This window comes from Leuciscus leuciscus (assembly GCF_965113295.1).
Source record: "Leuciscus leuciscus genome assembly, chromosome: 18".
Taxonomy (NCBI): domain Eukaryota; kingdom Metazoa; phylum Chordata; class Actinopteri; order Cypriniformes; family Leuciscidae; genus Leuciscus; species Leuciscus leuciscus.
In genome coordinates this window covers 26354810-26380563 of record NC_138742.1, presented here as the reverse complement: position 1 = coordinate 26380563, position 25754 = coordinate 26354810, and the positions used below count along the sequence as shown (strand labels likewise).

At 38.4% G+C, this 25754-nt stretch overlaps 1 protein-coding gene across 7 annotated transcripts in view; it reads left to right on the top strand.

The window, feature by feature from the left end:
- Positions 1–1403: 1403 nt before the first annotated feature.
- nav1a (neuron navigator 1a) overlaps positions 1404–25754 on the top strand; it is a 148037-nt gene continuing 123686 nt past the window's right edge. For 4 of the 7 annotated variants that reach the window (XM_082144968.1, XM_082144966.1, XM_082144967.1 and 1 more), the window contains exons 1-2: positions 14338–14468; positions 23745–24599. In XM_082144968.1, the coding sequence (XP_082001094.1) occupies positions 23764–24599 (836 nt within the window). In that variant the 5' untranslated portion in view covers positions 14338–14468; positions 23745–23763. Of the gene's footprint in view, positions 1508–14337; positions 14469–19072; positions 19085–20774; positions 20797–23744; positions 24600–25754 lie in introns of those variants that run through there. The other 3 variants (XM_082144964.1, XM_082144965.1, XM_082144963.1) reach the window with 3 other exon arrangements.

Here is a 25754-nt window from a genome sequence, read left to right as displayed (position 1 = left end):
TTTACGTCCCATATTAATATTAGAAAAGCTTTCCAGTGCTGGAAAGACCTAAGCGGGAAGGCCTGAAAATGGACGCTGAGGTTGAGTTGTTTCTGCTCCATTCGTGAGTAACATTGGTTTTGAGTGTGTGCTGCTGGCAACTAACAATGAACTCTTTCTTTTATATACTCATGTAATGTATGTTCATTTTTTTGTTCTTCCTTGTCGTTCATTCATCATCTTCACTTTATTTTTCGCTTCGGCTATGATAAAGAGACATCCACTCTTGCATTGCGTGTCCCTCCAATGAAGGGAGGGGTGTGTTTGTTTCTGTTGATCTGAATTATCAACAGTGTTCAACAATGATTCTCAGAAATCGCTTTAATGGAACAAACATTTGAAGGAAACTCTATCGCCCCCTTGAGGTGTTTTACTGCCACAGCAGGTTTGGACAACAGGGGCATTGTGTTTGCAAAGTGTGGGCCAAGTATTTATAACTGAATCTAGCTGAGTGTATTGAGTGCATTAACAACCCTAAAATACTCTACAAAGTGCTAGCCTAGCCATATACATTTGTTATATGTAAGCATAAAGATTTTTTAATTAGTGAAAGTGTGTTCTTGAGTTAGGTGGAGAGATTTATCAGTGTGCGAGTTTATGCCAAGTGCGCAGGACGACATGATGTGTGTTACCGCAGCTGTGATCTGCTTTCTCCTGAACCTGTCCTGCTCATCCACCATTGCAAACAGACCACAATTGTACTAATCCTGAGCATTAAAATTATTGTTCATTCCCGTTGCAGATTATGTGGCATATGGTTCAAGCAATGTGAAAAAAAAAAAGTCTACATTACACTTTCAAAATATGAGTCAGTGTTTGTGTGAAATCCCCTTATGACAAAAATCCCATTTAATTTCCTTCAGTCAATCCTTGCCTTAATTGCATGTCATTTGCATAATGCTTCCAAAACAATCGAAAGCACTCAACAAAGATCCGTATAATCATCTCACACCAACTTTGCTTTGTACTGCCTCCTTAATCTGTCTGTCTCTCTCATGTTATCTCCTCATTTGTGTCCGCTCAGAAAAGGCCCCCTGCACACAGATGGCCGTGTTCGCTTCATCATTAGCGGTCTGTAAAGCGAAGCGGGGGCCCCCATACAAAGGCCCGGGGTGACACTGGCACAGGCGCACCATTGTGGCGGCGTCTGCCGGGCTTCCCCTAATAGCGCTGGCACAAAGCGTGCCTGGGGGCCACAAGTAGTTTGGCTTCTGGCGACTTTACCCCCAACACACACATGCACTGCGCCCCACCCACTGCACTGCACACTCTCATATGGGAATGTGTGCAATCTGTGCACTCTATAGGCCTTGTGTAAGAGCCTTATGGTGCTGCGCAACAGATATTTCAGCGTGTTCATTTGTGTTGGTGTGAGTGCGTCCTTCATTTGAAGAGCTTCTGCTTCCACACGCACTCCAGAGACGAGTGGAAACGCGCTCAGGTCGAACAGCTCTGCAGTCTTCATGCTGTGAGTAGCTCCTTATTGATTATTTCTCAAATCTGCATAGACAGTCGGATGAGTTTGTGGTTTGATGTTATATCATGCTCTGAATATACCGGTAGTATTTAATTTTTTTTTTTTTTTTATGTATCATGTATTTCCTTACAGCCGTTTCAGCTTGATCTGAAATCAGTCAGCTTAGCTATACTGTATTTCCTTCATAGTGCCTTCTCTTTTTATCCATTCGATATTTGTGATGGTTGACTGTGTGCTGTGCATGATTAACATGATTGGACATGATACACTAAAAAAAAAAAAAAAAAAAAAAAGAAGAAAAAGGAATCACAGTACCATATTGTTTGAGGTTCACTACCATTCAAAAAAACAAAAACAAAACCTGTAAGAACAGGTAATATTGTGAAATATATAAAAATTCCTGTGATCAAAGCTGCATTTTCGGCATCATTATTCCAGTCTTCAGTGTCACATGATCCTTCAGAAATCATTATAATAGGATGATTTGATGTTGAAGAAACATTTGTTATTATCAATTTTGAAAACATTGATATTTTTGTGGAAAGTGGTATTTTTTTCAGGATTATTTGATACAAAGAAAGTTTAAAAAAACAGCATGTATATATATATATATATATATATATATATATATATATATATATATATATATATAGTGAATCATATATATATATATATATATGCTGTTTTTTTACTTTCTTTGTATCAAATAATCCTGTAATAGGATATTACATATTAATATATACATTATTTACATTAATGAATTATATATATTTATTATACAGTATATATTTACATTACTCATGTCTTTACTGTTACTTGTGATCCGTTTAATCTAAGTTATTTAAATCTTACTTAGCCCAAACTTTTGAATGGTATAGTGTAGATATCACACGACAAGTCTTTATGAGTCATTTGAGATTTGTTCAAAAACTGATTAGTGCAGGAACACAAGCAACACTTGTGAAAAGTCTTTAGGTGTGTTTGACTTTAAGCAGCGCTTTGCAGACCGATCAGTGAATGATGTTAAAGTCCCGCAAGAGTGATTAGAGAGCAGGCAGCTCCATATGATTTAGGAGTCAGCTCAGCTAGTAATATATAACAACTGCACATTGTCACATTGTGCATGACAATACTTTAAAGGTGCAGTAGCCTATGTAACATTAACAGCTAGCGTTGAAATGTGCACTGCAGTTCAAAGCCTAAATATTGGAGAGAGTCGTATCCCCCGCTCCGCTTCAGAATCTACACACACGAGTTGCCAGATTGAGGACACCAGTAGAATAACCGGCTGTTTCATTGTTTTTCAGAGAAACAAGTATGTGAACTTAGCATGTTTCCCAAATCGCTTCAAACATATTATGGTATTTGTATGCTTTAGTCCTGTCAAACAAAAATTACATACAGCACCTTTAAAGGTGAAAATACTTTCAATGTCTGGGAGAAACCGATCCTAGAGTGCTGTAATGGACAATATACAGTAGTATCAGAGATTAGTTTCAGTCGATTGCAATGTGAGAGGACGCTTTTCCCACAAGGAGAAATGTTTCTCAAGGCTGAACTTTCAGCACACTAAAGGTGCACATACTTCTGCTGTTGAACTTATTTCTGCCTTTTTAAACGTGTTGCTGATTTTCATCTGTCGTCTTGTGTTCTCCTGCTGCGCGTGTTCATTGTATGAAATTAATTATGGATTCATCACTGATGCCCACATGACGCCTCCCATGCCAGGAGGTGCCAGATTTGCAAGAGCTTCATGCCATGCAGTGAATTAAACACTGCCATTGCTTTTGATCATCTTTGTGTCACTATAATGGATTTCCTCTTTTGAAAAGGAAGCAGATTATGTTTAGCTAATGTCATATCTATAAACTATTGATGAGAAAAAATTGTGTTTACCACCAAATATTAAAGTTTTTTCATGCATGACAAGGTTAGTCAAGCATGATATATTCACATATCAAATAAAATAGACAGAAGAACATTGTTTATGGTTTCTATAATGACAGAAGATCATAAACCGTTTTGCTTTTTCAGCAATGATTTTATGTTGTTGTTGTTGCTTCTATTCAGTTTACTTAAATTGCATATTACAATGAGCTAAACCAACACAATTCTCAAAGATTTTTATCACAACTTGATTTATTTACGTTCAGTCCACTGGCATTTGTAAAATGAAAGTTAATTTAATATTTGACTAATATTAGTTCAAAGTAAGCGTTATTTTATGTGTTTATGAGTGAAGGGGAAATGATTGTTTCAGGCAGTGCTTCTTATTTTCTTCCTTTTTAGAGGAAGGTAGAGCAAGGCATACAATAAAGTCAATTTTCAAACAAGATACAGTAAACAGAGATAGTGTACCAAAATTACTTCATAAAAGCAATAGAAATTAAACATACAATGCATGAATAAAAATAAAAATAAATAAATAACGTGAAAAAAAAATTGCCATCCTCAGGCAATCAGGAGGTAACTTATAATGAAACCATAATTTTTTTAATCAACAGAGCAGTTTTAGCGGCTTTCTTGTTAACTGATACCCTTGAAATCCAGAGTTCTCGCGAGAGCACAATTTGAATTTGCTCAGCGAGTTACTCTGGCATTGAGTAATGATGCTCATTAACTATACCCTTGTAGCCAAGCAGCACCAATCACATCTGTGTATTTGATATAGGCGGGCCAGAGGCAAGCTAAACAGATGACAACAATGCTAGTGAGTGCGCAATAACGACAGTGATTGGTCATAGTGTTATCCAATTGCGTGCAGTGAAATTTTCAAATGCATGCTTGGTGCCGCCCCTGGAGTTGGGCGATTTTCATTACTCAATGCCAGACCCTTAATCTTTCAGATTTGGGTCTGGATTTCCAGGCTAGTTAACTGATAGAACAGAGTAACTTTAAATCAACACAGAAAAGCCTAACATTGGGCTTAGAATCAGTGACTTTACATTTATGGAGAGGAAACTGGCCACATAGAGTTAGCAGTTTTAATCTGTTGTCCATCTCTTTTGACCCATGGTCCCAAATCAAAGACAGTACATTCAATTTTTCAAAAGTAAAAAGGTTGTTGTAAGCAGAGAAAATAAGCCAGGCTAATTCTTTCCAGAACTCCTTTGCATAATAACATTCAAAAAACAAATGTGGTATTGTTTCAAGATTAGAGTTACAGAATGAGCACTTTGAAGAGATGTCTAACTTAAACTTAGAAAGAACTGAGTTACCGGGATAGTAATTATGTAGAAATTTATAGTGAAGTTCTTTAAACTTGTTAGGTATCTGAAACTTATGGTCCATATATTAATAAGGATCATTTAATTTCCATTTGAAAATAGCTTTGGGATGACAGCTGATTTTCCTAATAAGGGTTCTTCTAATCCAAAAATTGTTACATTTGACCTCCAATGGATAACTGGGGCATTTCACAGACTGATACTCTGTAACTGTATGACCATATGCAAAAGTTTAGGTGAAGAATCCACTCCAAAAATAGCAGTAAATTCAGTATAGGAATAAAAGCTGCTATCCAGAACAAAAATTACACCTTTGTCAACCCAATTCTTAATAAAGATAGATTTTTTTTCCACGCAGCAAATTCTGATTGTTCCATATAATACTCCTATGAGGGGGATAAATGTGGCAAAAGGCAAGCTTACAGGCTTCCAAGGCTTGCTTATGAAAATTAGCAAGCTTGACCTGAAGTTTGTTGCATTTGAAATCGCAGGACAATAAAAAATGTAACCCCCTACATTTTTCAAAGATGAATTTAGGAATGTAAAACAATAATGAATTAGGATCAGCATTCCAGCAGCGTTTAATCCAACCAATCTTGAAAACCTGATTGAGAGTACTGAAGTCCAAAGCATTCACACCTCCCTACAAAGTATTTCTTATTAGAGTCGAAACGACTTTAAACAGTATGTCGATAGAGTCGATAGATAAGCAGGTTTTCAGGTTTTCATATAGGTCTATGTACAAAACTGGGTATACAATCCTAGAACTACATACATCTTTAGATATCAAAACACGACCATAGATAGTTACATTTCTTTGTAGCCAGCAATTGAAGACATTCTTTAATTGTTTTGTCCGTTGTGAAACATTATTTAAAATTTAATCCGCGGGTGATTTACTTAATAAGGCAGTTCTTCTTACTTGCTCGTCCTTTCCAAATGAAATGATATATTTTGCATGCCACTTGCACTATTGCCAGCTAGTAGTTATCTGACACAAGAACGGAAATGTTGATGTTCTTCTGACCCTTCACAAGTCCAGAATATCCCAACATATGCATTTTATCAATTTACCTTGATATGACACTTGCCATTTTCAGTACTTGAAGATGATAATTTAAAACCTATTTTTTTTTATCATCCTCTCAGTCACATTAATAGGTGTGCAGTTCCACTATTGTTGTGTGGGAGGCAAAAGAGAGACCAACACAAACACCTATAGGACCCTATTTTAATGATCTGAAACGCAAGTAACATTGTGGGTGGGTCTTGGACGCTGTTGCTGTTATACCGGCGGGATAAATTACTCTTGCGCCCGACGCAAATCTAAAATGAGTTGGTCTGAAGTAGCTTCATTATTCATAGGTGTGGTTTGGGCGTAACGTGAAATAAACCAATCAGAGCGACATCTCACATTCCCTTTAAGAGCAGGCGCGCTTATTCCATGGCAAATTGCTATTATAACGGCGGATTTGCCAGGCGCACGCCAGGAGCGTTTCACAGCCGAGGAGACCGACGTTCTCGTCAGGGCCGTCAAACACAGAGAAGTCAAGTCAAGTCAAGTCAAGTTTATTTGTATAGCGCTTTTCACAATACAGATTGTATCAAAGCAGCTTCACAGTATTAAATTAAAATAATACAACAAAGTTTGTTTCAAGAGGAATTTATTGATTGATAAAATTAAATTAAATATCCCCAAAATATCCCCAACTGAGCAAGCCAAAGGCAACAGTGGCAAGGAACCGAAAAACTTCATCAAGTGACCTAATGGTGTCCTAAAACTCCATCAGGTGACCTAATGGAGAAAAAAAAAAACCTTGGGAGAACCCAGGCTCAGTCAGGGGCCAGTTCTCCTCTGGCATTTATGAGCTAGAGGCCGGATTGTAGTTTGAACTGTAGGATTATATGAATGCCTGGCTGAAGAGATGCGACTTTAATCTAGTTTTAAACTGGGAGAGCGAGTCTGAGCAACGAACAGTATCAGGAAGACTATTCCAGAGTTTTGGAGCCAAATGTGAGAATGCTCTCCCTCCTTTGGTGGTTCTGGATATCCTAGGTATGACCAAAAGCCTTGAATTTAGTGATCTTAAAGAGCGCGATGGATTATAGGGTGATAAAAGATCCGTTAAATAGACTGGAGCTAAGCCGTTTAGGGCTTTATAAGTCAGTAGCGACATTGACACAGAAGTGACATTGTATGGGGATGGAGAAACCCACCCAAATAAGCTTTGGTTAAACAGGCGTATAATAATTTGGGTAAATGTGTAAGCTAGATTTATGCCTATTTTTTCACATCTTCATGGACACAACAATGATTTCCCTTGTGTGGTAATATTTTTCCTTGTAATTGTGTATGGTTTGCAAAAATTGGAATTTCTGCGTCTGTGTAGATGAGAGAAGCAAAGTGTATGCGCGTTGTGCACACGCTCCATTATGGCCAAGCATGCACCCTTGAAATAGCATCTGAATAACGCGCCACTGACTTTAGACTAGGTTTTTCCTGGTCTGTGGCGGAATTGTTTTCTGAAACTGCAAAATAGCACCAGGAATCGTTTGCGCCGGAACACGCCTCCTCTTTGCACTGAACCGCCCCTGGGAGTGTAAGTTTATTCCCTAATTTACCAACATGCATCTGTGGAGGGAAAAGTCCACTATGCGTCAGGTGCAAAATAGGAATGATACATGCATCGGTGTAAGTCAATTGCGCTGGGTGCAAGATAGGGCCCTTATTTTGTTATTTTATTATTTCTGCCCTGTTGAAATGTTAGAATAGGATATCATGTTATTTTTCTCTATACATCTAATGTACCCCCCAGATCCAGCAGTCCTGGGTTTATTTTCTCCCTGACTCCCAGGAACGGCACCGTAAATTACAGTCCGACAGCTGCCAGCGAGATAGATGTTGTTTACTGGCTTTGCTCAACTCCATACAGACCACAAGTGTGTATCTGTATATGTTTGTTTATTTAAATAGATGTACAGCAAGCAGTGACATCTCCCATTGCCCTGTTGTGTGTCTGAGCACATTATATTGTCTGTTGATGCATTTTATATTCTGATGACCAAACACATCCTCAAAGAGCCATTCGGTCAATTTGATCCATTTTATCAGGATCAGTTGCTCATCTGCTGAGTCACCCTAGCACTTTCTGGGATAAATTGGTCTCGGGTGATATTGCCTGTAAAATAATCCTGCATTCAAGAGTGAGGGCAGCGACAAAGGTTAAATCGCCAGTGATTCAGTTACTGACCTTCCCAATCTGTTCAAAACAAAGGAATCTGTCAGCATTTCATTTGTTCTTTAGACGAATATGTTTTACTGCATAATAATATTACTCAAGTCTGTCTGACTCATCCGTGACACGTGAATCACCCTCTTCCAACAATGAGAAGCTCATTTACAACAACTGTGAAGTTATTTTTCTGTAGGTGTTTGTGCGGAGCTAAATATATGTGATGTGTGTATGAGTTCATCAACATATTTTTATCCATCCATTTACTATGGAAGTTTACAGCTCAAATAAACACTACTGACAGTAAAACATCAACAATTTGTATTCCTTTTCACAAAAAAATATGATTACAGGGACATGTTATCAGTGAATATTAATTTTTTCTCGGTTCCTTGCACAATATGTTATGATCTCATAACACTTTTACCATAGTGCATGATTTTTAAATGAATGCATTTTGACATTTGCATTAAACGATCTATAGAAACTATAGATTTTCAGACATAGTTAACTTGCTCAGTATCGCATCAGTAAGGTTTAGTGTAGGTGGTTCGTTATTTTTCAAACACGATAGAGCATTAACCTTTTACCGTCACTCACTGGACATTTAATTTCCAAACTGCTGCGATACATTGACGTTTTCATTTCACTTTGAAAGAGTCACAAAACGTGCAAGAAGCAACAAAATGTAATTTTGCAGAAATGTTTCCAATGAGCCTGGGTTGGACAAAAACATCATAAAAGTATCCCATATGCATTGTGTGATACATATGGACAAAAGTATTGGGGACACCTTACCATTACACCAACAGGGACTATAATGACATCACATTCTAAATGCATAGACATTAATAAAAGGAAAAGGAAAAGTGACATGTCATGGTCAAGTATGATAACCCATACTCGGAATTTGTCCTCTACATTTAACCCATCCAAGTTAGTGCATGCAGATTAGGGGCAGTGGGTAGCCATTTTTGCAGTGGCACCTGGGGAGCGATTGGGGGTTTGAAGCCTTGCTCAAAGGCTCCTCAGTAATTTCCTGCCAGCATTGAGAATCGTACCCACAACCTTCAGGTTACCAGTCTGACTCTCGAACCATTAGGCCACGACTAGAGTTGATCCCCCTTTGCAGCCATAACAGCTTCCACTCTTCTGGGAAGGTTTTCCACTAGATGCTGAAGACTTTTCTTTGGGAGCTTTTGCCCACTCATCAACATTTGTGAGGTCAGGTACTGATGATGGACGAGAAGGCCTGGCTCACAATCTCCATTCCAGCTCATCCACAAAAGTGTTTGATGGGGGGTTTGGTCAGGGCTCTGTGCGGGCCATTCAAGTTCTTCCACACCAAACTCATCCAACCATGTCTTTATAAACCTTGCTTTCTGCACTGGGGAACAGTCATGCTGGAATAGAAAAGGGCCCAAACTGTCCCCACAAAGTTGGAAGCATAGCATTGTCCCAATGACTTGGTATGCTAAAACATTAAGATTTCCCTTTACTTGAAGTAAGGGGAACCCTGAAAAACAGCTCCATATCATTATCCATTCTCCACCAATCTTTACACTTCAGGCAACATTATCCTGGTATCCGCCAAACCTACACTCGCCCATCAGACTGCCAAGCAGAGAAACGTGATTCGTTTTTGGGAGTACTGTTTCTTTAAATGTCAAATCCAGTAAAACAATAGTGTTTTCTGCTAACCTCTGAATATAAGCAGGACAATTACCACAGCGTCATTAAGCACTGTTGTGATTTTATACTTTTGTATCCTTTAGCCTCCTTAAGCTAGCATGTTGATAATGTATCCAAGTCTCACAGCCAGCGATGACGGCCCACTGCTCTGTAAACCTTCATCACCCACTGCTTTAATTAATGTTTACTGCACCCTATTCAGTGCACATCTCAAAGAAACGGAGAAGATGCCCATTTACAAGCACAGCTGTGTCTCTAGAAAGCCTTCCTGCGGTCCTCATTAAAACATCCCCTCTGTCGCTTGGGTTTTACGCCCAGTCCCTATCAAACAGGCCTAAATTACTGTTATTCACCACTTAAAAAAAGACTTGTCTTATTTTAGCACCTTTTACTTGATTCTGATACAGACTTACAGTGATTTAAGCGGATATTTTAAGCTTGTCAAAATGAAGAGGCTGTTGGTTGCATGCTATGCACCCCAGGGGCTAATTCTTCCTTATTTGTTAGACCAGTGTCAAAGCTAATGAGCCAATATGTTGCTCAATGTAGTCGCAAGATGAGGTTATTGAATATTAAATCCTGCAGCTTCTAGGGGGATTTTGATTCTAAGAGCTAATATTATATGTTCCCCGCATGACGCTAACTATTACACTATAAACTGTTCATGGTCATGTGCAAATGTCAGACTATGAAATGTCGATGAATAAAGAAATTAGTTCATAAACCTAACACAAGCCTTCGAAAATATTGTTGGTCATTACCTTTTTATTCGTTTTTCCACTTTTGATCAGTCATGTTTTTCAGTTTTTGTTTCAAGTTGCTAGCAGCTTTCATCAACACTTTTAGTTTTAACGTGATCATTTTGACAACCATTTTGACAATTCTTATTTTATGGAATACTGCACCTTTTATTATAAATGATTTATCCATCATGCAAATCGTTTATTTATTTATTTTTTTATTTACGTGCCTCACATCTTTAATCAAAGTGTCTTCTCTCTCTAGCAGTGACATCTCTTCTCTTCTCTGATGATGTGTTTACTGGCGTGAGGGCGGGACAATAACCTGTCACTCACATGAGACCCACCAATAGCAAACCACAACCATCCAATCAATTCCCCATGGAAAAAATTAAGCCCTACATTTGTTCTTGTTCCAGAAGCATTTCACTCTGATATAATAAGGAAGAGATGACAATCGCAGCTTCTGTTTCATACTGATTTCAGAGTAACTTCTGCTGAAGTCATCAACCCATTTTACTAGGGCAAAATGATGACTCTTTTATCGTCTAGTGTGACCTCATGTTCACAGACGGCGAATTAATGGTCTTTGTGATGAATCTTAGCCTTCAGTTAAGATGGCACTGGCAGTGTGACAGGTCTTACGGCTCGCTTGCACTAAAGAACCAATAAGTCGGATGATTTTTTAACACAATTTTTATGAATGTAAAGAACCGGCTATTTAAAATCCTGCCGCAACACAGAGGACAACTCGCATAGTTGTCCACTAAATTAAATCATGTTTGTCCCAAATCGTTGTTAATGTACTTACTGACTTCACCCTATGCTAGAAGATTGTGTATTTAGCATTTTTCAGTCTTTTTGGTGCTTTTAATTAGGGATGCACGATATACAGCCACCATATCGGTACCGGCCAATATATGTTCATTTATAATGTTATCGTTATCGGCCTGATAAGAAAATCTGGCCGATATATTAAAGCAAATAAATAATGGATTATTTCCTCCAGCTGAGACACTTCAGATGTGTACTGTTCACCATGATGGTTTTGAATTGCTTGAAATATGATTGGAATCACTTAAAAAAAAAAGGAAAATACAAGTGCAACATTGGCTGTCATATTAGCTACATAAAATTATAATGAGAACATTATAATTGTATGCTTGGGACATGACTTTTAATGGTTAGGATGTCAAAAATTATATACAAATTTGGATTTAGATTTCTCAGCCAATATATCGGTTATTGGCTTTCAAATATAAATAATTATCGGTATCGGACAAAATGTTCATATTGGTGCATCTCTACTTTTAATATAAAAAATATTCTAAAATAGATTGCAAGTTTTCTTTCCGTTTGCACAGTTTTTTTTCTGAACACCAAACTTCAAACTCTTTGCCTTTTTTTCTTTCTTAAAGGTGCTCTAAGCGATGTTGGGTGACGTCACTTCTTGTTGACGTTCGAAGTATTGTCAAACAAAACGAAGGCTAGCTCGACCCTCCCTCCTCCTCATCCCGTCCCCTCCCCTTCCCTTCCGTGCTTCCTGAAACAGTCATGAACCATTTAGAAAAAACAAACTGGATTTACCCTGTCCAGCAAAAACAGAGCCACCTGATTGTCGGATTGGAAGCCCTTCTGCCGGCGGAGTTCTCGCTACCTTTTGAACGCTTTTCTGATGTAAATCCGGGACTTCGCGTTCCTTCTCCTTTTCCCTATTCTTTGTTATTTGTTCATCGGAACGTCGTCTCTTTGGTCGTGTGTCGGCCATATAAAAATTCTCAAGAATATACAATTTTAACGTTAGTCGTTGTTAGGACATCTCTCCTCTAGCTAACTTCCCTCTTCATGCTTCTCTCTCCTCCACTCCCCACACCCCCCTTCATGTGCACACGCACTAACCCCCCAACACCCACCCCCAAATCATTCTTGTTGGTTATTGGCTGGAACACTGTTTGTTATGTTTTGTCGTCCAGGCTGGGCCAGTTTGTTTTTGTTGCCGTTTGTGGAGCCTGGGCTGTCTACAGAGACCGCTTTTTTTTACAGTGTGTTCAGGGGACAGGCAGCTAGCGGATAGTGAGGAGATGTTTGCTGGATATGACAAAAAAATGTTTGGCCTAAAAAAACGCATGACATCGCTTAGAGCACCTTTAAAGTGAACTTTTGCCTGTATGGTGGGTAGATTTATTATCTAGGCAACAATTGATCGTTCGCAAAGACCCGCCCCCTTTAGTTACTGTTGCTATGTCCTACAAGCCACGCCGCTCTAACGCCACACCATGTTCTCACGCAGCGAAAAATACATTGCGGAGCAGAGAGGACACTGACAATGCGCAGACAGACAGGACAGAGCAGGTTACTTACAGTCTCAACTTCCAAATTTGTGTCATGACAGATCGCTGTAGAGCCTCAGTTAAAGCTGCTCGTGAACCGATCATCTTAGTTAATTTATAGCATCAAATAAACATGAATGAACATTGTTTTAACCGCGGAAAGATGTCAGTACACTCCGTTTTTCAAGTTCTAATCCTCCAACGTTAATCTACTAACTCTCCTGACTGCTTTGTCGGACAAAAATGGCGGATTCTGCGGATGGCGGATTATGATTGGTCAGATCGCCTGTCAATCAAACTCTCTGCGAAGGGTGAATTAGGCTAAAATCTCTTTAAGCCGGTACACCAAACCAACAACAAAAACTAGCTGCGATGAAAACCGACGGCTGCGTCAGCTGCGTTTAGGCAGAAAAGTTGCCCTTGAACACACCAATAAAACTATAGTCGTCGGCCAACTAGCATGTACGACCGTCGACTTGTTGTGCAGGCTTGATCTTGTAGCCAAATGTGTGCCAAATGAATAACAAGTACAAATATTTCTTGAAGTTTTTAGATGGAGTATAGCAAGTATTTAATGTCAACTGTACAACAACGTAGCTGTGTATATAAACACAGACAAGATAAACTACTGTTCAATCTTTAACCTCAAAACCCACACTTCAGACTGGATTATTTACACCCTTATCATTCTTCCGCTGCTTTTATAGCCCTCACTCACACACATACACACACACACACACACACACACAGTGTCAGTCGTATTTGCAGCATCAGGAGTCTTTATCAGAGTCTTTCACCCGCATCCCAAATTTGTTCTCCATGTCCGTTAACTTCATCCTCTTAATGGCTCAGGTAGCTACTGCTGTAGGAGAGGGCTAATATTTCATGCTGAGCAGGAACCCAGCCAACGGCCCCATTTACTGACAGATAGAGAGAGAAAGCAAAAGAGGGAGCGATAAGGGAGAGGGGGAGGATCTGGACTGCAGGCGGACTGCGGCAGGAGGGCTGTGACGTGATCGAGAGAGAGAGAGAGAGAGAGAGAGAGAGAGAGAGAGATGTGTGGAATGATACAACCCTCAGGCTGAGTCTCTGTAGCAGAAAGGCAGCAGAGATGCTCAGATTCCAAACAGGAAACGTGTGTCACAAGTGGATGTAGTTTTTCATCAGTCGGCTGTGTTTTGAAGGTATAATGAGTCAGGATTCTGAGTCAGGGCTGTGCGGGACGGATGAGTCAGTGTGACACTTGTTAGTGACCCAGCATGTGTGAGTTTGAGTCGAGCAGAGTGCGTGTGTTTACTACCAGAGAGCCACACTTTCATTATAAGGAGTATAACTGCGTCAGTTTAGTCTGGGTGGACTGGTTAATTTAAATGTATGATGTTGGGCGGTACAGTGTTTTTGAACATTGTTTTGACATTGTCATTGTGTGTCATATCAGAAATATGATGTCAGAGTTCGGTCAGCTTTCCATAACTTTTGTGAATGAGTAAGACTTCCTCGCGTTAACAGAATTGGAAGCTGTTGATTGGCCGAGGGCTTCGCTGCCCTGCGAGGAAGCTTCCTGTTTCCTCCAAGTGGACTTTGTGTTTCATTGGAAAAGCACGGCAAAGGATGCAAGTGTAATCCAGGAAAAAACACATCCTATTGTTTCTTAGGATCGCACACGGATCAACAGCCCGCGCTTCTCAACGGCAATCTTAAGAAGCCAGAAGTTATAGTGAAACAGTAAGGTAAGACATAATACTTATTGAACTAATATTAAGACATATTAGTTATTGAATGTGTCAGTATGAGAATTGCCACTGCGGTATGGGAAAAAGTTATTTGAGGAAGACGATTGTGCTTTTTTTTTTCAGGACAGAGGACATGTTTACAATTTGAATGAGGAGATGTATAATGTTTTTCATTCCAGTGATTTTGGTGGATGTCATGTTTGGAGGCAGGGCTGTCATCATCTGTACTGTACTTGACTATAGAGATATAGATTTCAGAACTTCTCAACAGGTTTTGCTTCAGGAACTGCATTTTATGTTGAACTTCAACAGTACTAAAATTGTTCATAAAAAGAAATTACATCAAAATTGAACTGAATCTTTTGCACTTTTGTGAGGCTTTTGCGCTTTGAGGTGTGATGAGTAACTGGTGTGATGTAGATTAATACACACTTATTTGAGGCTTTATTAGGTTGTGTGATGTGTCATGTCGGTAAATCAACAGGCTTGTTTTTATAGTGAGTGTTTGGATTCTAAAATGTCTCTTGAATTTCAATGGCTTCATGGTCACAGAAGGCATTGACTTTTGTCAATTGGGTCAAATTTTCTTTTACCTGGAGTATTGTTCAGATTTTTGGAAGATGAGGCATGCCATGCTACCTGTCCATGCTGGCATCTTGTATACTAATTTGTCTAATAATTGTCTAATTTGCTTCTAAGTGACAGATGAATTTGTGCCAGATACTTATGTTATTTTATATTTCCTCAGGTATTTTATTGAGATGATTAAATCAGCTCTTCATAGAAGAGAAAAGCAACAGATCAATCATTTCCAATTACAGAGAGATGCTGTAATACAGTAACATCTGTTTGTTATAAGCCATTGATTGTCTGAAGTATAAATATTTGCATCCATACTTTTTTTTTTAATTAATACACTCTGTCACACATGCTGTTTGTATTAAGCGTATGACATTGTGGCAACATCAAATATACAGTGAAGTTAACTGATGAATGACAGGGTCAAATGAGTCATAAGAGCTTCAGACCCACTGAACACGCGAGAAAGACTCGACCCTTTTTAACCTTTTTATCAATACACAGCCCCCCAACACACACACACACACACACACTGAGCACATGATGACAGTGGTCACCAGTTCAGAGTCTCTTCAGATGTGCTGAACTGAAGTTAATTGAGTTTAAGGGAGAGGGACTCTGACTGGGTGTCCATTGTGTTCGGCTTCATGAGTCACACGGTCACTCAACAAGTGAAAACACAGCGCTTTGTGATTAACCATCTCATTGTCTGCCGTGTTACTCACACTTTATCTACAGTAGCAGGTCGAACAATATGAAGTTTTAAGGGAAATAAAAGGAATGTTCAGCACATCTGTTATAGGAACAATGAAAGTTTAAAGCTTTTAATGTGGCAGCTCAGTAATGAGTAACAATCACAGCTAATTTGTGGTAAAATATTTATCTTTGAAATAAAAAGAAACTCTATCATTTCTTATTTGGGTGAATTCTGGATGAAAGAAAAATCAAACATACAATAAATAAAACATACGGGAACACTTAAGTTTAGGGTTCAGTTCTCACTATGAACTAGTTGCTTATTAGCATGCATATTATTGGCTGTTTATTAGTACTTATAAAGCACATATTAATACCTAAACTTAACAACTACCTTACTAACTATTAATAAAAAGTAATTAGGAGTTTATTGAGGGAAAAGTCAAAGTTAATAGTTAGTTACTAGTGAGAATTGGACCCTAATATAAAGTGTGACCTGAAATATGTTTTATTTTATTTATTTATTAATTAATTTTGGTTAAAAAAACAAACAAAAAAAAACTGAAAATAGTTGTAACGTAATATTAATAATTATGTATTTATTCAAGTTTGCTTGCAAAGAAACAACTCATGAAAAATGTATTTTATTTTGTTTTGTTTTATTTTTATTGCAAAAAAAATAAAAAAATAAACTGTTAATCCAACAGTTATATAGTTAAATAAACTGTATTTTAATAATTATTTTATTTGCCTCCAAAAGACTATTGAAATATAATAGTAATACAAATGTATTTATTTAATTTGTTGCCTGCATTTATAAATCCATTAATCCACCCATTACCTAAACAAATACCTTACTAACTATTAATAAGTAGTAATTAGAAGTTTATTGAGAGAAAAGTTAATCGAACTGGTTACCAAACACCAAACTAGTTAATCGTGAGAACTGGACCCTAAACTAAAGTGTGACCAAACATACATATTAGCTATCATCATACACAAAATTAAACAAAAATAAAACATACATATTAGCTATAGTTTCTGCCAAAACATTATAGTTATTATTACAATAAAATTGGGGTAACTTGGTTTAAATTAACTTAATTAAATTACTAATTACTATAAAATACCTATGGTGTTTTGGTAACACTTTATTTTATAGTGTCCTTGTTACACCTGTTACATATACAGTAGTTAGTACAGAAATAAACTATAAAATAATAATAATAATATACTATATACTATATAATATAATATAATATAACCCTAAACCAAACCCTAATCCTAACCCTAAATATATAAATATATATAACAAGTACACCTTAAAATATACGGTTACACTGTGTACACAGTGTAATTATATTATTTAAGTATAAGTAATGATAATTAACTAATGTACTTACTATAGGGTTAAGATTAGGGCTTGGTTTAGGGAGGGTTAGTTATTACTATGGTAAGTACATGTAACATATGAAACAAGGACACTGCAAATTAAACTGTTACCAATTTTCCATTATGTTTACCACAAATGTTTGTTTGCAACAAGGCCACAATATTAATTTTGCGTTGTGTTCATGCCAACCAGAGACAGAAACAAGGACCCACTTGAAATGCAAATTACATTTGATAATAGGGTTTGTGGACTCACAGTGCTCTCAGATAGGCTAAGTGCTGAAGACTCAATGTTTGGTGGGCACACTCATATGGTCATTTATGGAACATAATGACATAAAATAAGAGCATGTTTGGACATTTATTGGAAAATAGAGCTCCGTTCTTTGCCACTTCTTTTGCCATCCAGTAGGTGGCAGACTTTACACAGATTCAGACTGTCAGTCTCCTTTTCAAGTCAGAGCAACACATATCAGAATGAACCAGACTGCAGATTTACCTTCTCATGTGGTCCCTCGGAGTAAATAAGGGTCTGCTGTTAGATTTAGCAGGTAGTTTGGCCTTGAATGTTGTTTGGCTGACAGGATCCATGTCAATCCAATGTGTTGACTAGCGATTAGGAGGTTGACTATGTCAGCACAGACCGAGATAAACGGCATGTGAAACATCCTGTGGTTTTCACCTTTATGAGCGGTGTTGCTTACTAATAAACCTGTTGTGCATGTGTTGGTTGTTGAGGAATACCTTGTGTTTAAGCATGTGTCTATCTGACTTTCTTCTGGATGGAAATTTCCATGGCATTACAGACCAGCGCGGGTCCCATCTGCCGCCGCTGGACTCCTAATGATTATTAATAGGGCATCTGAAGAGCCCCAGACCTCTCCTGGCATTTATTGGATTATTAAAAAACAAAGAAAAGGAAGGATATGGATGGGCTTGGTGTCTGTCTGCCGGCCACACATGACCTGTGTGGCTCATTCTTCCTCTTTTGGAGTTGAAATGTTATATAAGATGAGATGAAAATAGATAAACAAAGACAGACAGAGACAGAGAGTCACACCATATTAGCCTCTGATCTGACCCGCAACAGTGATTATGCTGTAATGTCGATCTTAGATTGGATAACTTCCTACAAAGCATCCGGATTGAATTGGTAAGACAGAGATTTATTACAAGGTCATGAGCCGAATACATTGTACACGTAAAAGGTTTTCTATCCCATCACTTTGTCTATTTTGGACTGTTTGTGGGATGTCACAGTGAGGAAGTCATTCAGGCGATATAGTTATACCTTATTTTCCTGTCCAACGCGGCACTGCTGAGGGTTTGACTGGAGTCTGAAGATAAAGTCGTGGGAAGACCTGAACAAATGATGCTTCTAGGTTGGTAATTAAACTGCAGCTCTTCTCTGTGATAACAGGTATTTACAGTTCAACTGATGGTTTTAGAGGAAATGATTCAGGGCCCTTCATTAAACTGATAATTCACGGAAATAGCAAAATGGGTGGGTGAATCCAAGCTGTCGCTGCACACTCTTAGAAAACAAGATTCAATGGCCTACTTCAATGGGTTCAAATGTTCTTGACTCAATTTTAAAATGCGCTTTTCACAAGATGTAAAATAAGTCTCTGATGTCCTCAGAGATGTGTATGTGAAGTTTTAGCTCAAAATACCCCACAGATATATTTATATAGCATGTTAAAGTTGTCACTTTTTGAGGGTGAGCAAAAACGCACAGTTTTTGTGTCTGTCCCTTTAAATGCAAATGAGCTGCTGCTCCCGGCACAGGGGGCGGAGCTTCAAGAGCTTGTGTCCTTTTACCTCACACATACATGCACTGAAAATGTCTAAAACTTTTAGCCTTTTATGTTCAAACCGAAGTCAGAAAGATGGAGAGACTCGAGAAGAAGTGACAACACGTAGAAGCAACAGGACATTTCTGAATGGTTAGTTGATGAATTTATGTAGCTTATGTGTAGTGATCTTCTAGTCATTGATTAGAATATTCTGTCTGGATAATCTATCATGTTTATGAGTCGCCTGTGGTCTAAATTCAAGCCACAAACCAATCTAACATTAAAGAGAGCATGTAATACAATAGCCTTGCTTGAAAAGGTCTGCACCCTAATGTTTTCATGGGAATGATCCGTTTTCCCAGAGAAATCTGATAGGACTGTGACAGAATTAAACAACAAGAAAACAACTTCAGGCAGTAAAGATTTCTTATATTATTCATGTCTTAACAATCTTCTTTTCTCCACTTATTGATTTTTTTTACAAGCTTTTATGCCTGCTACATTTATTTACCTAATATTAATATACCTTATATTATCCACAAAACAAATCAATCATGTACATTCATGATTTTATGCACATTTTAGGGTTAGTGATGTCACTATTCTTTGAGGAAGCTCCTGTAGTCCCTACCAGCCGTTTGTTGTAGTCCTTAAAAAGCGATTTCTGTAAAATAATATCTCCCTTTGCTTTGAACTTTGAGCATCGCAACTTTGCAGATGTTGTTTATGCTCAAACAGCAGCATTACACACTAACTAAAGTTAGGAATGTGAAATCATATTCAACCACCCCTTAAAAGAGTGATTTTAGGCAAAAAGAAGGTTCTATAAGGACAAATGTCTTACATTTTTGCATAATACTTTTAACAGGGTATTTCGATTTTTGTCTAGTACAGAATGGTTACGAGCTATTAAATTCATAAAATGTATAAATTTAACCTAAATAAATAAAATGATTCCATGATGGGAAACCCTAAAAGGTTCTACTTTTGTAGGTCTCTGCTAACCTGAACAAAGCATGATTGTGTTGACCCACATTTTTTGCCTGTGAAACAGAGTTAATAATTCACCTGTTGTCTGGCTGGGTCCTGGATATGGAAGCATGCCATATCAAAGTGTACACTACATTTATAGTAGATATAGTATGCACTGGATTGAATATAGTATTCAATATTATTGACAATATATTCATATCATTAAGAATTTCATTGTTAATGGTAAGTGCCACTATTTTGAGATTTTTTTTTATTTAATCTAGCACAACCCTGCTGAAAATAAGTTTAGCTGCTTTAAACTGGTCTCCCAGACTGGCCAAGCTTGTATTCAGCTGGTTTTAGCTGGTCTGCTAAAGAAGTGAACCAGCATGGGTGTGACCAGGCTGGAAGAACAGCTCAAACAGTCAACCAGCCTAGGCTAGTTTTATAAATTGCACAATATTATAAATGCACACTTAATAATCCTGATATTCTATCATTATTATTAAAAATGATTGAACAAAATGAGAGACATTCTTACACTCTTTGAATAACATCCTACATAAATGTATAAAGCTTATAGTTATAATAATTGCTGCTACTATGCTGACCACATTTTTGTAAGGGTTTTCTGGACACTGAGCCTTTATTTGGTTACAGAACACTATTGACACCAGTGGTGTCTGCTTTCAAGGCCCTGTTAATGGTTTAATCGTCAAAAGCAAACTTCTTGTTCTGGGTTTTGTGCATCATGTGACTGTAGAACTCACATGGTAGACACACCGTCTCCTCTTCTCTCTGTTCGCCTCTCTTTAGTCCAACACAAGCTCATGAAACATTGAGGAACATTGGATTACTGTAGTTTGCTGTAGGCCAAAGTCAATGCTCAGGTAAAGATGACAATTTATGATGTACTGCTTCTGTTGGTGATTTTCTTTTTAAAGTCACTTGCCATGCGATTTGTTTGTAAAAACATTAGGCTAAGAGAATATGTTTCTGTAAGACTGGCTTTGTCTTGTCAAACTCACTTAATGTTGGACATCATGCTGACTTGTAGAGTTAATGTTAACCATTCGTATTTGTTTCTGTCTGCTTACGGTTTTTGGGGTGGAATTTTAATGAATGTTGTCTCCGAAAAGCTAATGATCTGAAGTTGAACAACTAAATGATGCACAAAATATTTCAGATATATGAAGGTAATTGAAACCTCATACACAGTTTTCTAAGATACATATGATGAAATGGACGATTAGGCCCTGTCTCTCACTGCATTATTTGAAAGCTCATTTTCTGATTATTCCTGTATTTGTTTAAAGGATTAGAGTTGTTAAACAATAGCCTGATTCTTAAGTGTCAGTGTGAATTCCCTCCTCTTACCTAATGTCCTGTTTTACATTATACTTCTAATTACATTAGAGCAGAATTTGGAAAAAAAGTTTTGATGCAATTTTGCAGTTTATCACACGTTCTCTGCTCCGGTAAGTCTCGTTGTAGAAATATTGGAGCCTGGGGCTTATTTAATGAAACTCAGTTTCTGTATTCTGTTGTCTATAAACTCTTGTCTACAGTTATTGCCCAGGAAAAACAGCCTGACCTTTTGTGATAACATGGCAAAATTGTGAAAACTTGACCCATCTTGACATTTATAAAACAAATACTCCTCTCCTGAGATCACAGTTCACTGTATCTTTATTATAATAAATTATTATAATCTTTATTATAGTTGTCTAATGTCAGAATGTATTTCCATGTGGTTTTATTATGTTCACTTGTACACATTATGATTGATTCGTTTTGTGGATAATATAAGGTATATTAATATTAGGTAAATAAATGTAGCAGGCATAAAAGCTTGGGCAAAAAAAATCAATAAGTGGAGAAAAGAAGATTGTTAAGACATGAATAATATAAAAAATCTTTACTGCCTGAAGTTGTTTTCTTGTTGTTTAATTCTGTCACAGTCCTATCAGATCCCTCTGGGAAAATGGATCATTCCCATGAAAACATTAGGGTGCAGACCTTTTCAAGCAAGGCTATTGTATTACATGCTCTCTTTAATGTTAGATTGGTTTGTGGCTTGAATTCAGACCACAGGCGACTCAGCTTGCATCCCATCATGCACTCGGGGTCTCCCACACGGTTTGAATCGTAACACTTGCTCTGATTCTGGTTTGCCAGAGAGCATTTACGCCTGTTGTTTGCAGGGCCCTGATTTTGATGGATTGAGTTTTGCCTGTACATTTGAAGGTCAATAGTTACCATGGGACTGTTAGTAAACAGTGAGGGTTTTGGGCCATCTTGACCAGTCTGTGGGCTGGGATGAAAGCCTCTACATTTGGGCACTGAATGGAATATATATCTGCCAGACTAACTGAACTGGCAAGGGTTTAAAGGTCTTTGACTAAACCACAGTGAATATCTCCATTGCTATTGCTAGTAGATTTATTTTGGTGACCAGATGGAGCTTTACAGTATTTGGGAAGAGTTTTGTTGGCTTAACAAAATGAGATTGATATAATCAGCCGTTTTAATTCTAAAGCAAGTATTTCAAATAACGACTGCCTTTTCTCCTGTATTCTTTCACAAGACTCTTAACCACTCGTGCCAAATCCTTCCCCTTGGCTGGATTTTGTTTAGAGAAGCTCTTGAGGAGATTTTCTCAGATTTAGTTAAACAGCCGATGTCATTTGTGTTTAAATGCAACAGGTGGGAATTTACATTATATTTGGGAGTACTGTTCACGATCAGTTAGTCTCTCTGAACTTCTATAGTGTCTCCATTTCTTTTTCTTTAACACTCTTTGGCTAAGGGTTCCCAGACTTTGCCAGCTGAGCCCCAATTATTTAAATTATTTATTTGTAAACCCTCTGAGATTTCCAGTAATGTTCTAATCTTTGATTAAAAGTAATAATAATGATAATTGATATGATTTAATTTTTGTATACACAATCAAATTAATCATTATATTTCTGATTGATAGTATTTTTACACATTTTTAGCATTTGCATTTCTTTTTTAATCTAGATTCTCCTGCTTTTAGGGTGTATGCACACTAGATGATCTGAACCATGTCGGAGCACGTTTGACCCCTAAAGTCCAGTTCATTTGACTAGTGTGATCTGTGCTCTCCGTGGGCACGGATCAGGACTATAAGTATACAAGTAGTGTGATTGCTGACTGATCCAGAGAACTGAATAATAATAATAACTGTTAAAGGCATACTATGCAGTTTCCATTTTTCTCAAACAGCGATCCCTAGAGTCACTGTGGAGTACTTGTATTTAACGTAACTGTCATAAATAGCACTCACGCAGAGCTGTCTCTGCACTCTTCCGACCGCACTTTCTTCGTCAACTCTGCCATGATTCACGTCTGAAATGCTTGCTAGTGTCTTCCATAGAGGCTGCTTCATATGTTGTTGATGTATGTGACGTCGTGCCGTAAAGCAAGTCATGATTCTTGCGAGATTTGTCAGGGCGTCACCTCTCAAACTTGCATTGCTGGTTTTGCCAAATAATAGGGCACTCCTGTCGTGCTGTTTAGAGTGTCTAAGGCAGTTTGCACCCTATAATTAGCACACTTTCATCATATTTAACTAATGTCTTACATGTAGAATCCTCCTTATCATCCAGTATCACTAAGTTATCACTCAGCTTGAATATGCAAGGGTTTTCCATCAACAAACCAATGGCTGTGGAGACGACACAATGGCATGTGTGTGTGCGCTGTGCATGCAATTCAGGGTCAATCTTTAAAAAACAAGTTTTCCTAAAAAAGAGAACAGCTACACGCACTGATTCAGGTCCTCATTGTGTTTTTTTCTTCCTTTTTTTCTCAGCATCTGACTTGGTGCCATCATGAGTGGGGGAGTGAATGTGAAGAGTCTGCCACGAGCCCAGCCGGGCTCCGGCATACCTATGCACAGGACCAGACTCCCCTCCCCGAAACCTGAGCCCAAGTGCACCAGCAGTGGCCTTCCGAGACCATCCACACACATCCCTGTTAGCAACAAAAGCCCCTGTAGTAGCAGCAGCCCTACAGCTGTCTCCACCAAAGATGTACTGAGGGACACCACCCTCAGAAACCAGCATCTGCTTCTAAGAGGCAGTCCACCTATTCAACGTTCTTCCACCAGTTCTCCAACACAGACCCAAGACTCTAGATCAGCCCATAACAGTCCACAAGTTCGACGGAAAGTGTCCCCACTTTCAAGGGGTCATCTGGATGGGTCCAAGACAGAGAGTATGCTTGACCTTCGGTCCAATTGCAACAAGAACTTCCAGAGTGGGATCTTTTGTTCTCAGACAGGACGAATGGACAATGGTAACAGCTTGATCACAGAAGAACTCAAGTGCCACGAGGAGAGGGCTGCTTCTGGAAGCAGTCAAAGCAAGACGGGTATCCCTTCGTTCAAATTTAGTAACAAAAACTTGAGGCCTGGTCCAGCAGCCACTAACATTGATACAAGTCTCCTCAGAGTCCATAGAGAGAGAGTGTCCCTGCAGAACAGTGCCTCCAGTAGCTTCTCAGATGAGGAGATGTGCACCCCAGATGACCTCAGCCCGGAGGTCCCACAGAGATCACCACCCGAGGCTATTGCAGTCCCTAAACACGACGCCTCTAGTGTTGAACTGCTCAAAGCCAAACAGACACCGAAGGTCAATATGGCGGCCGTCGCACCTTTCAGATACAGGTAAGTTATTAAAAATACACTGATGGACGGTAGCACTGCTATGATCGCAACATCAGTTTAGACCACAACCAAAAAAAAAAAAAGACCCAGCTGGTTTATTCTAGTTAGTGCAGAGTCAGTATAATGTTGACCTAATTGTTCATAATGGTTTTTCGAGTAAAGCTTTTTGACCAATCAGGGCTTGCTAGTAAAGCTAGTTAAGAAGTGTGATTGGGGACATCAACCCCTAATGCTCGAGACTGATATGTAAAACACAACATATGCTACTGACTGTCAGCATCCTTGTTCACATAAACGTCCTTGTTGATCCTGGAAAAACAGTCCAATCAACCAATCAGATTTGAGGGATGGTTACCGTTAATGTCAAGTTTAGGCTTATAGCCAGGGTTAGGTCCTTCTACATAAGTGTTATTCACCATAATTTCCCTCTGATTTTACATTTACATTTATGCAGTTGGCAGATGCTTTTATCTAAAGCGACTTACATTGCATTCCAAGGTACACATTTACATTGTTATCAGTTCTTGCTTTCCCTGGGAATCCAACCCATGAACTTGGCGTTGCAAGCACCAACGCGCTACTGTTTGAGCTACTGGAAAGCTGGTTTCAGGGATAACTAATGGGTAGGGTTAGGTTTAGGGGTAGGGATACTGTTAGGACTATGTTTTTGGACAGGAATGTTGTTCATCCAGGGAACATTGGCAAAATCACGGAGATCATACAACAGTTTGTCACTGGGTCAGTACACTTAAAGGGGCAACTTTGTGTCTTACCTATGCCTAAAATTAGTCCTTTTCCACTCGTTATCTTTCCAGTGCTGAATCAGTCAAGCGGTTTAAGTTTCTGTCCCGCTCTCAGAAACTGTGTCGCTCTTGCTTAAAAGCTTCTCCTGCCAGCATGAACACTCTTCGAATTATCTGCCCCTTAAAGGGACAACGTTGCATCCCTAAAATGTGCATATTAGTACCTTAGAGTAGTAATATGTACCTTTAAGGTACTACTAAGTAGGTATACATTTTGAAGGTACCTTTGAGACTACTGCCCAAGTGACAAGCTGCTGCACCTCTAAAAGTAGAATTTGTGAAAAGTCCTGCTCATACAGTATGAACTGAAGTCAAGGCCATCATCAGGAGAGGTGTCCACTAAGGTCATCTA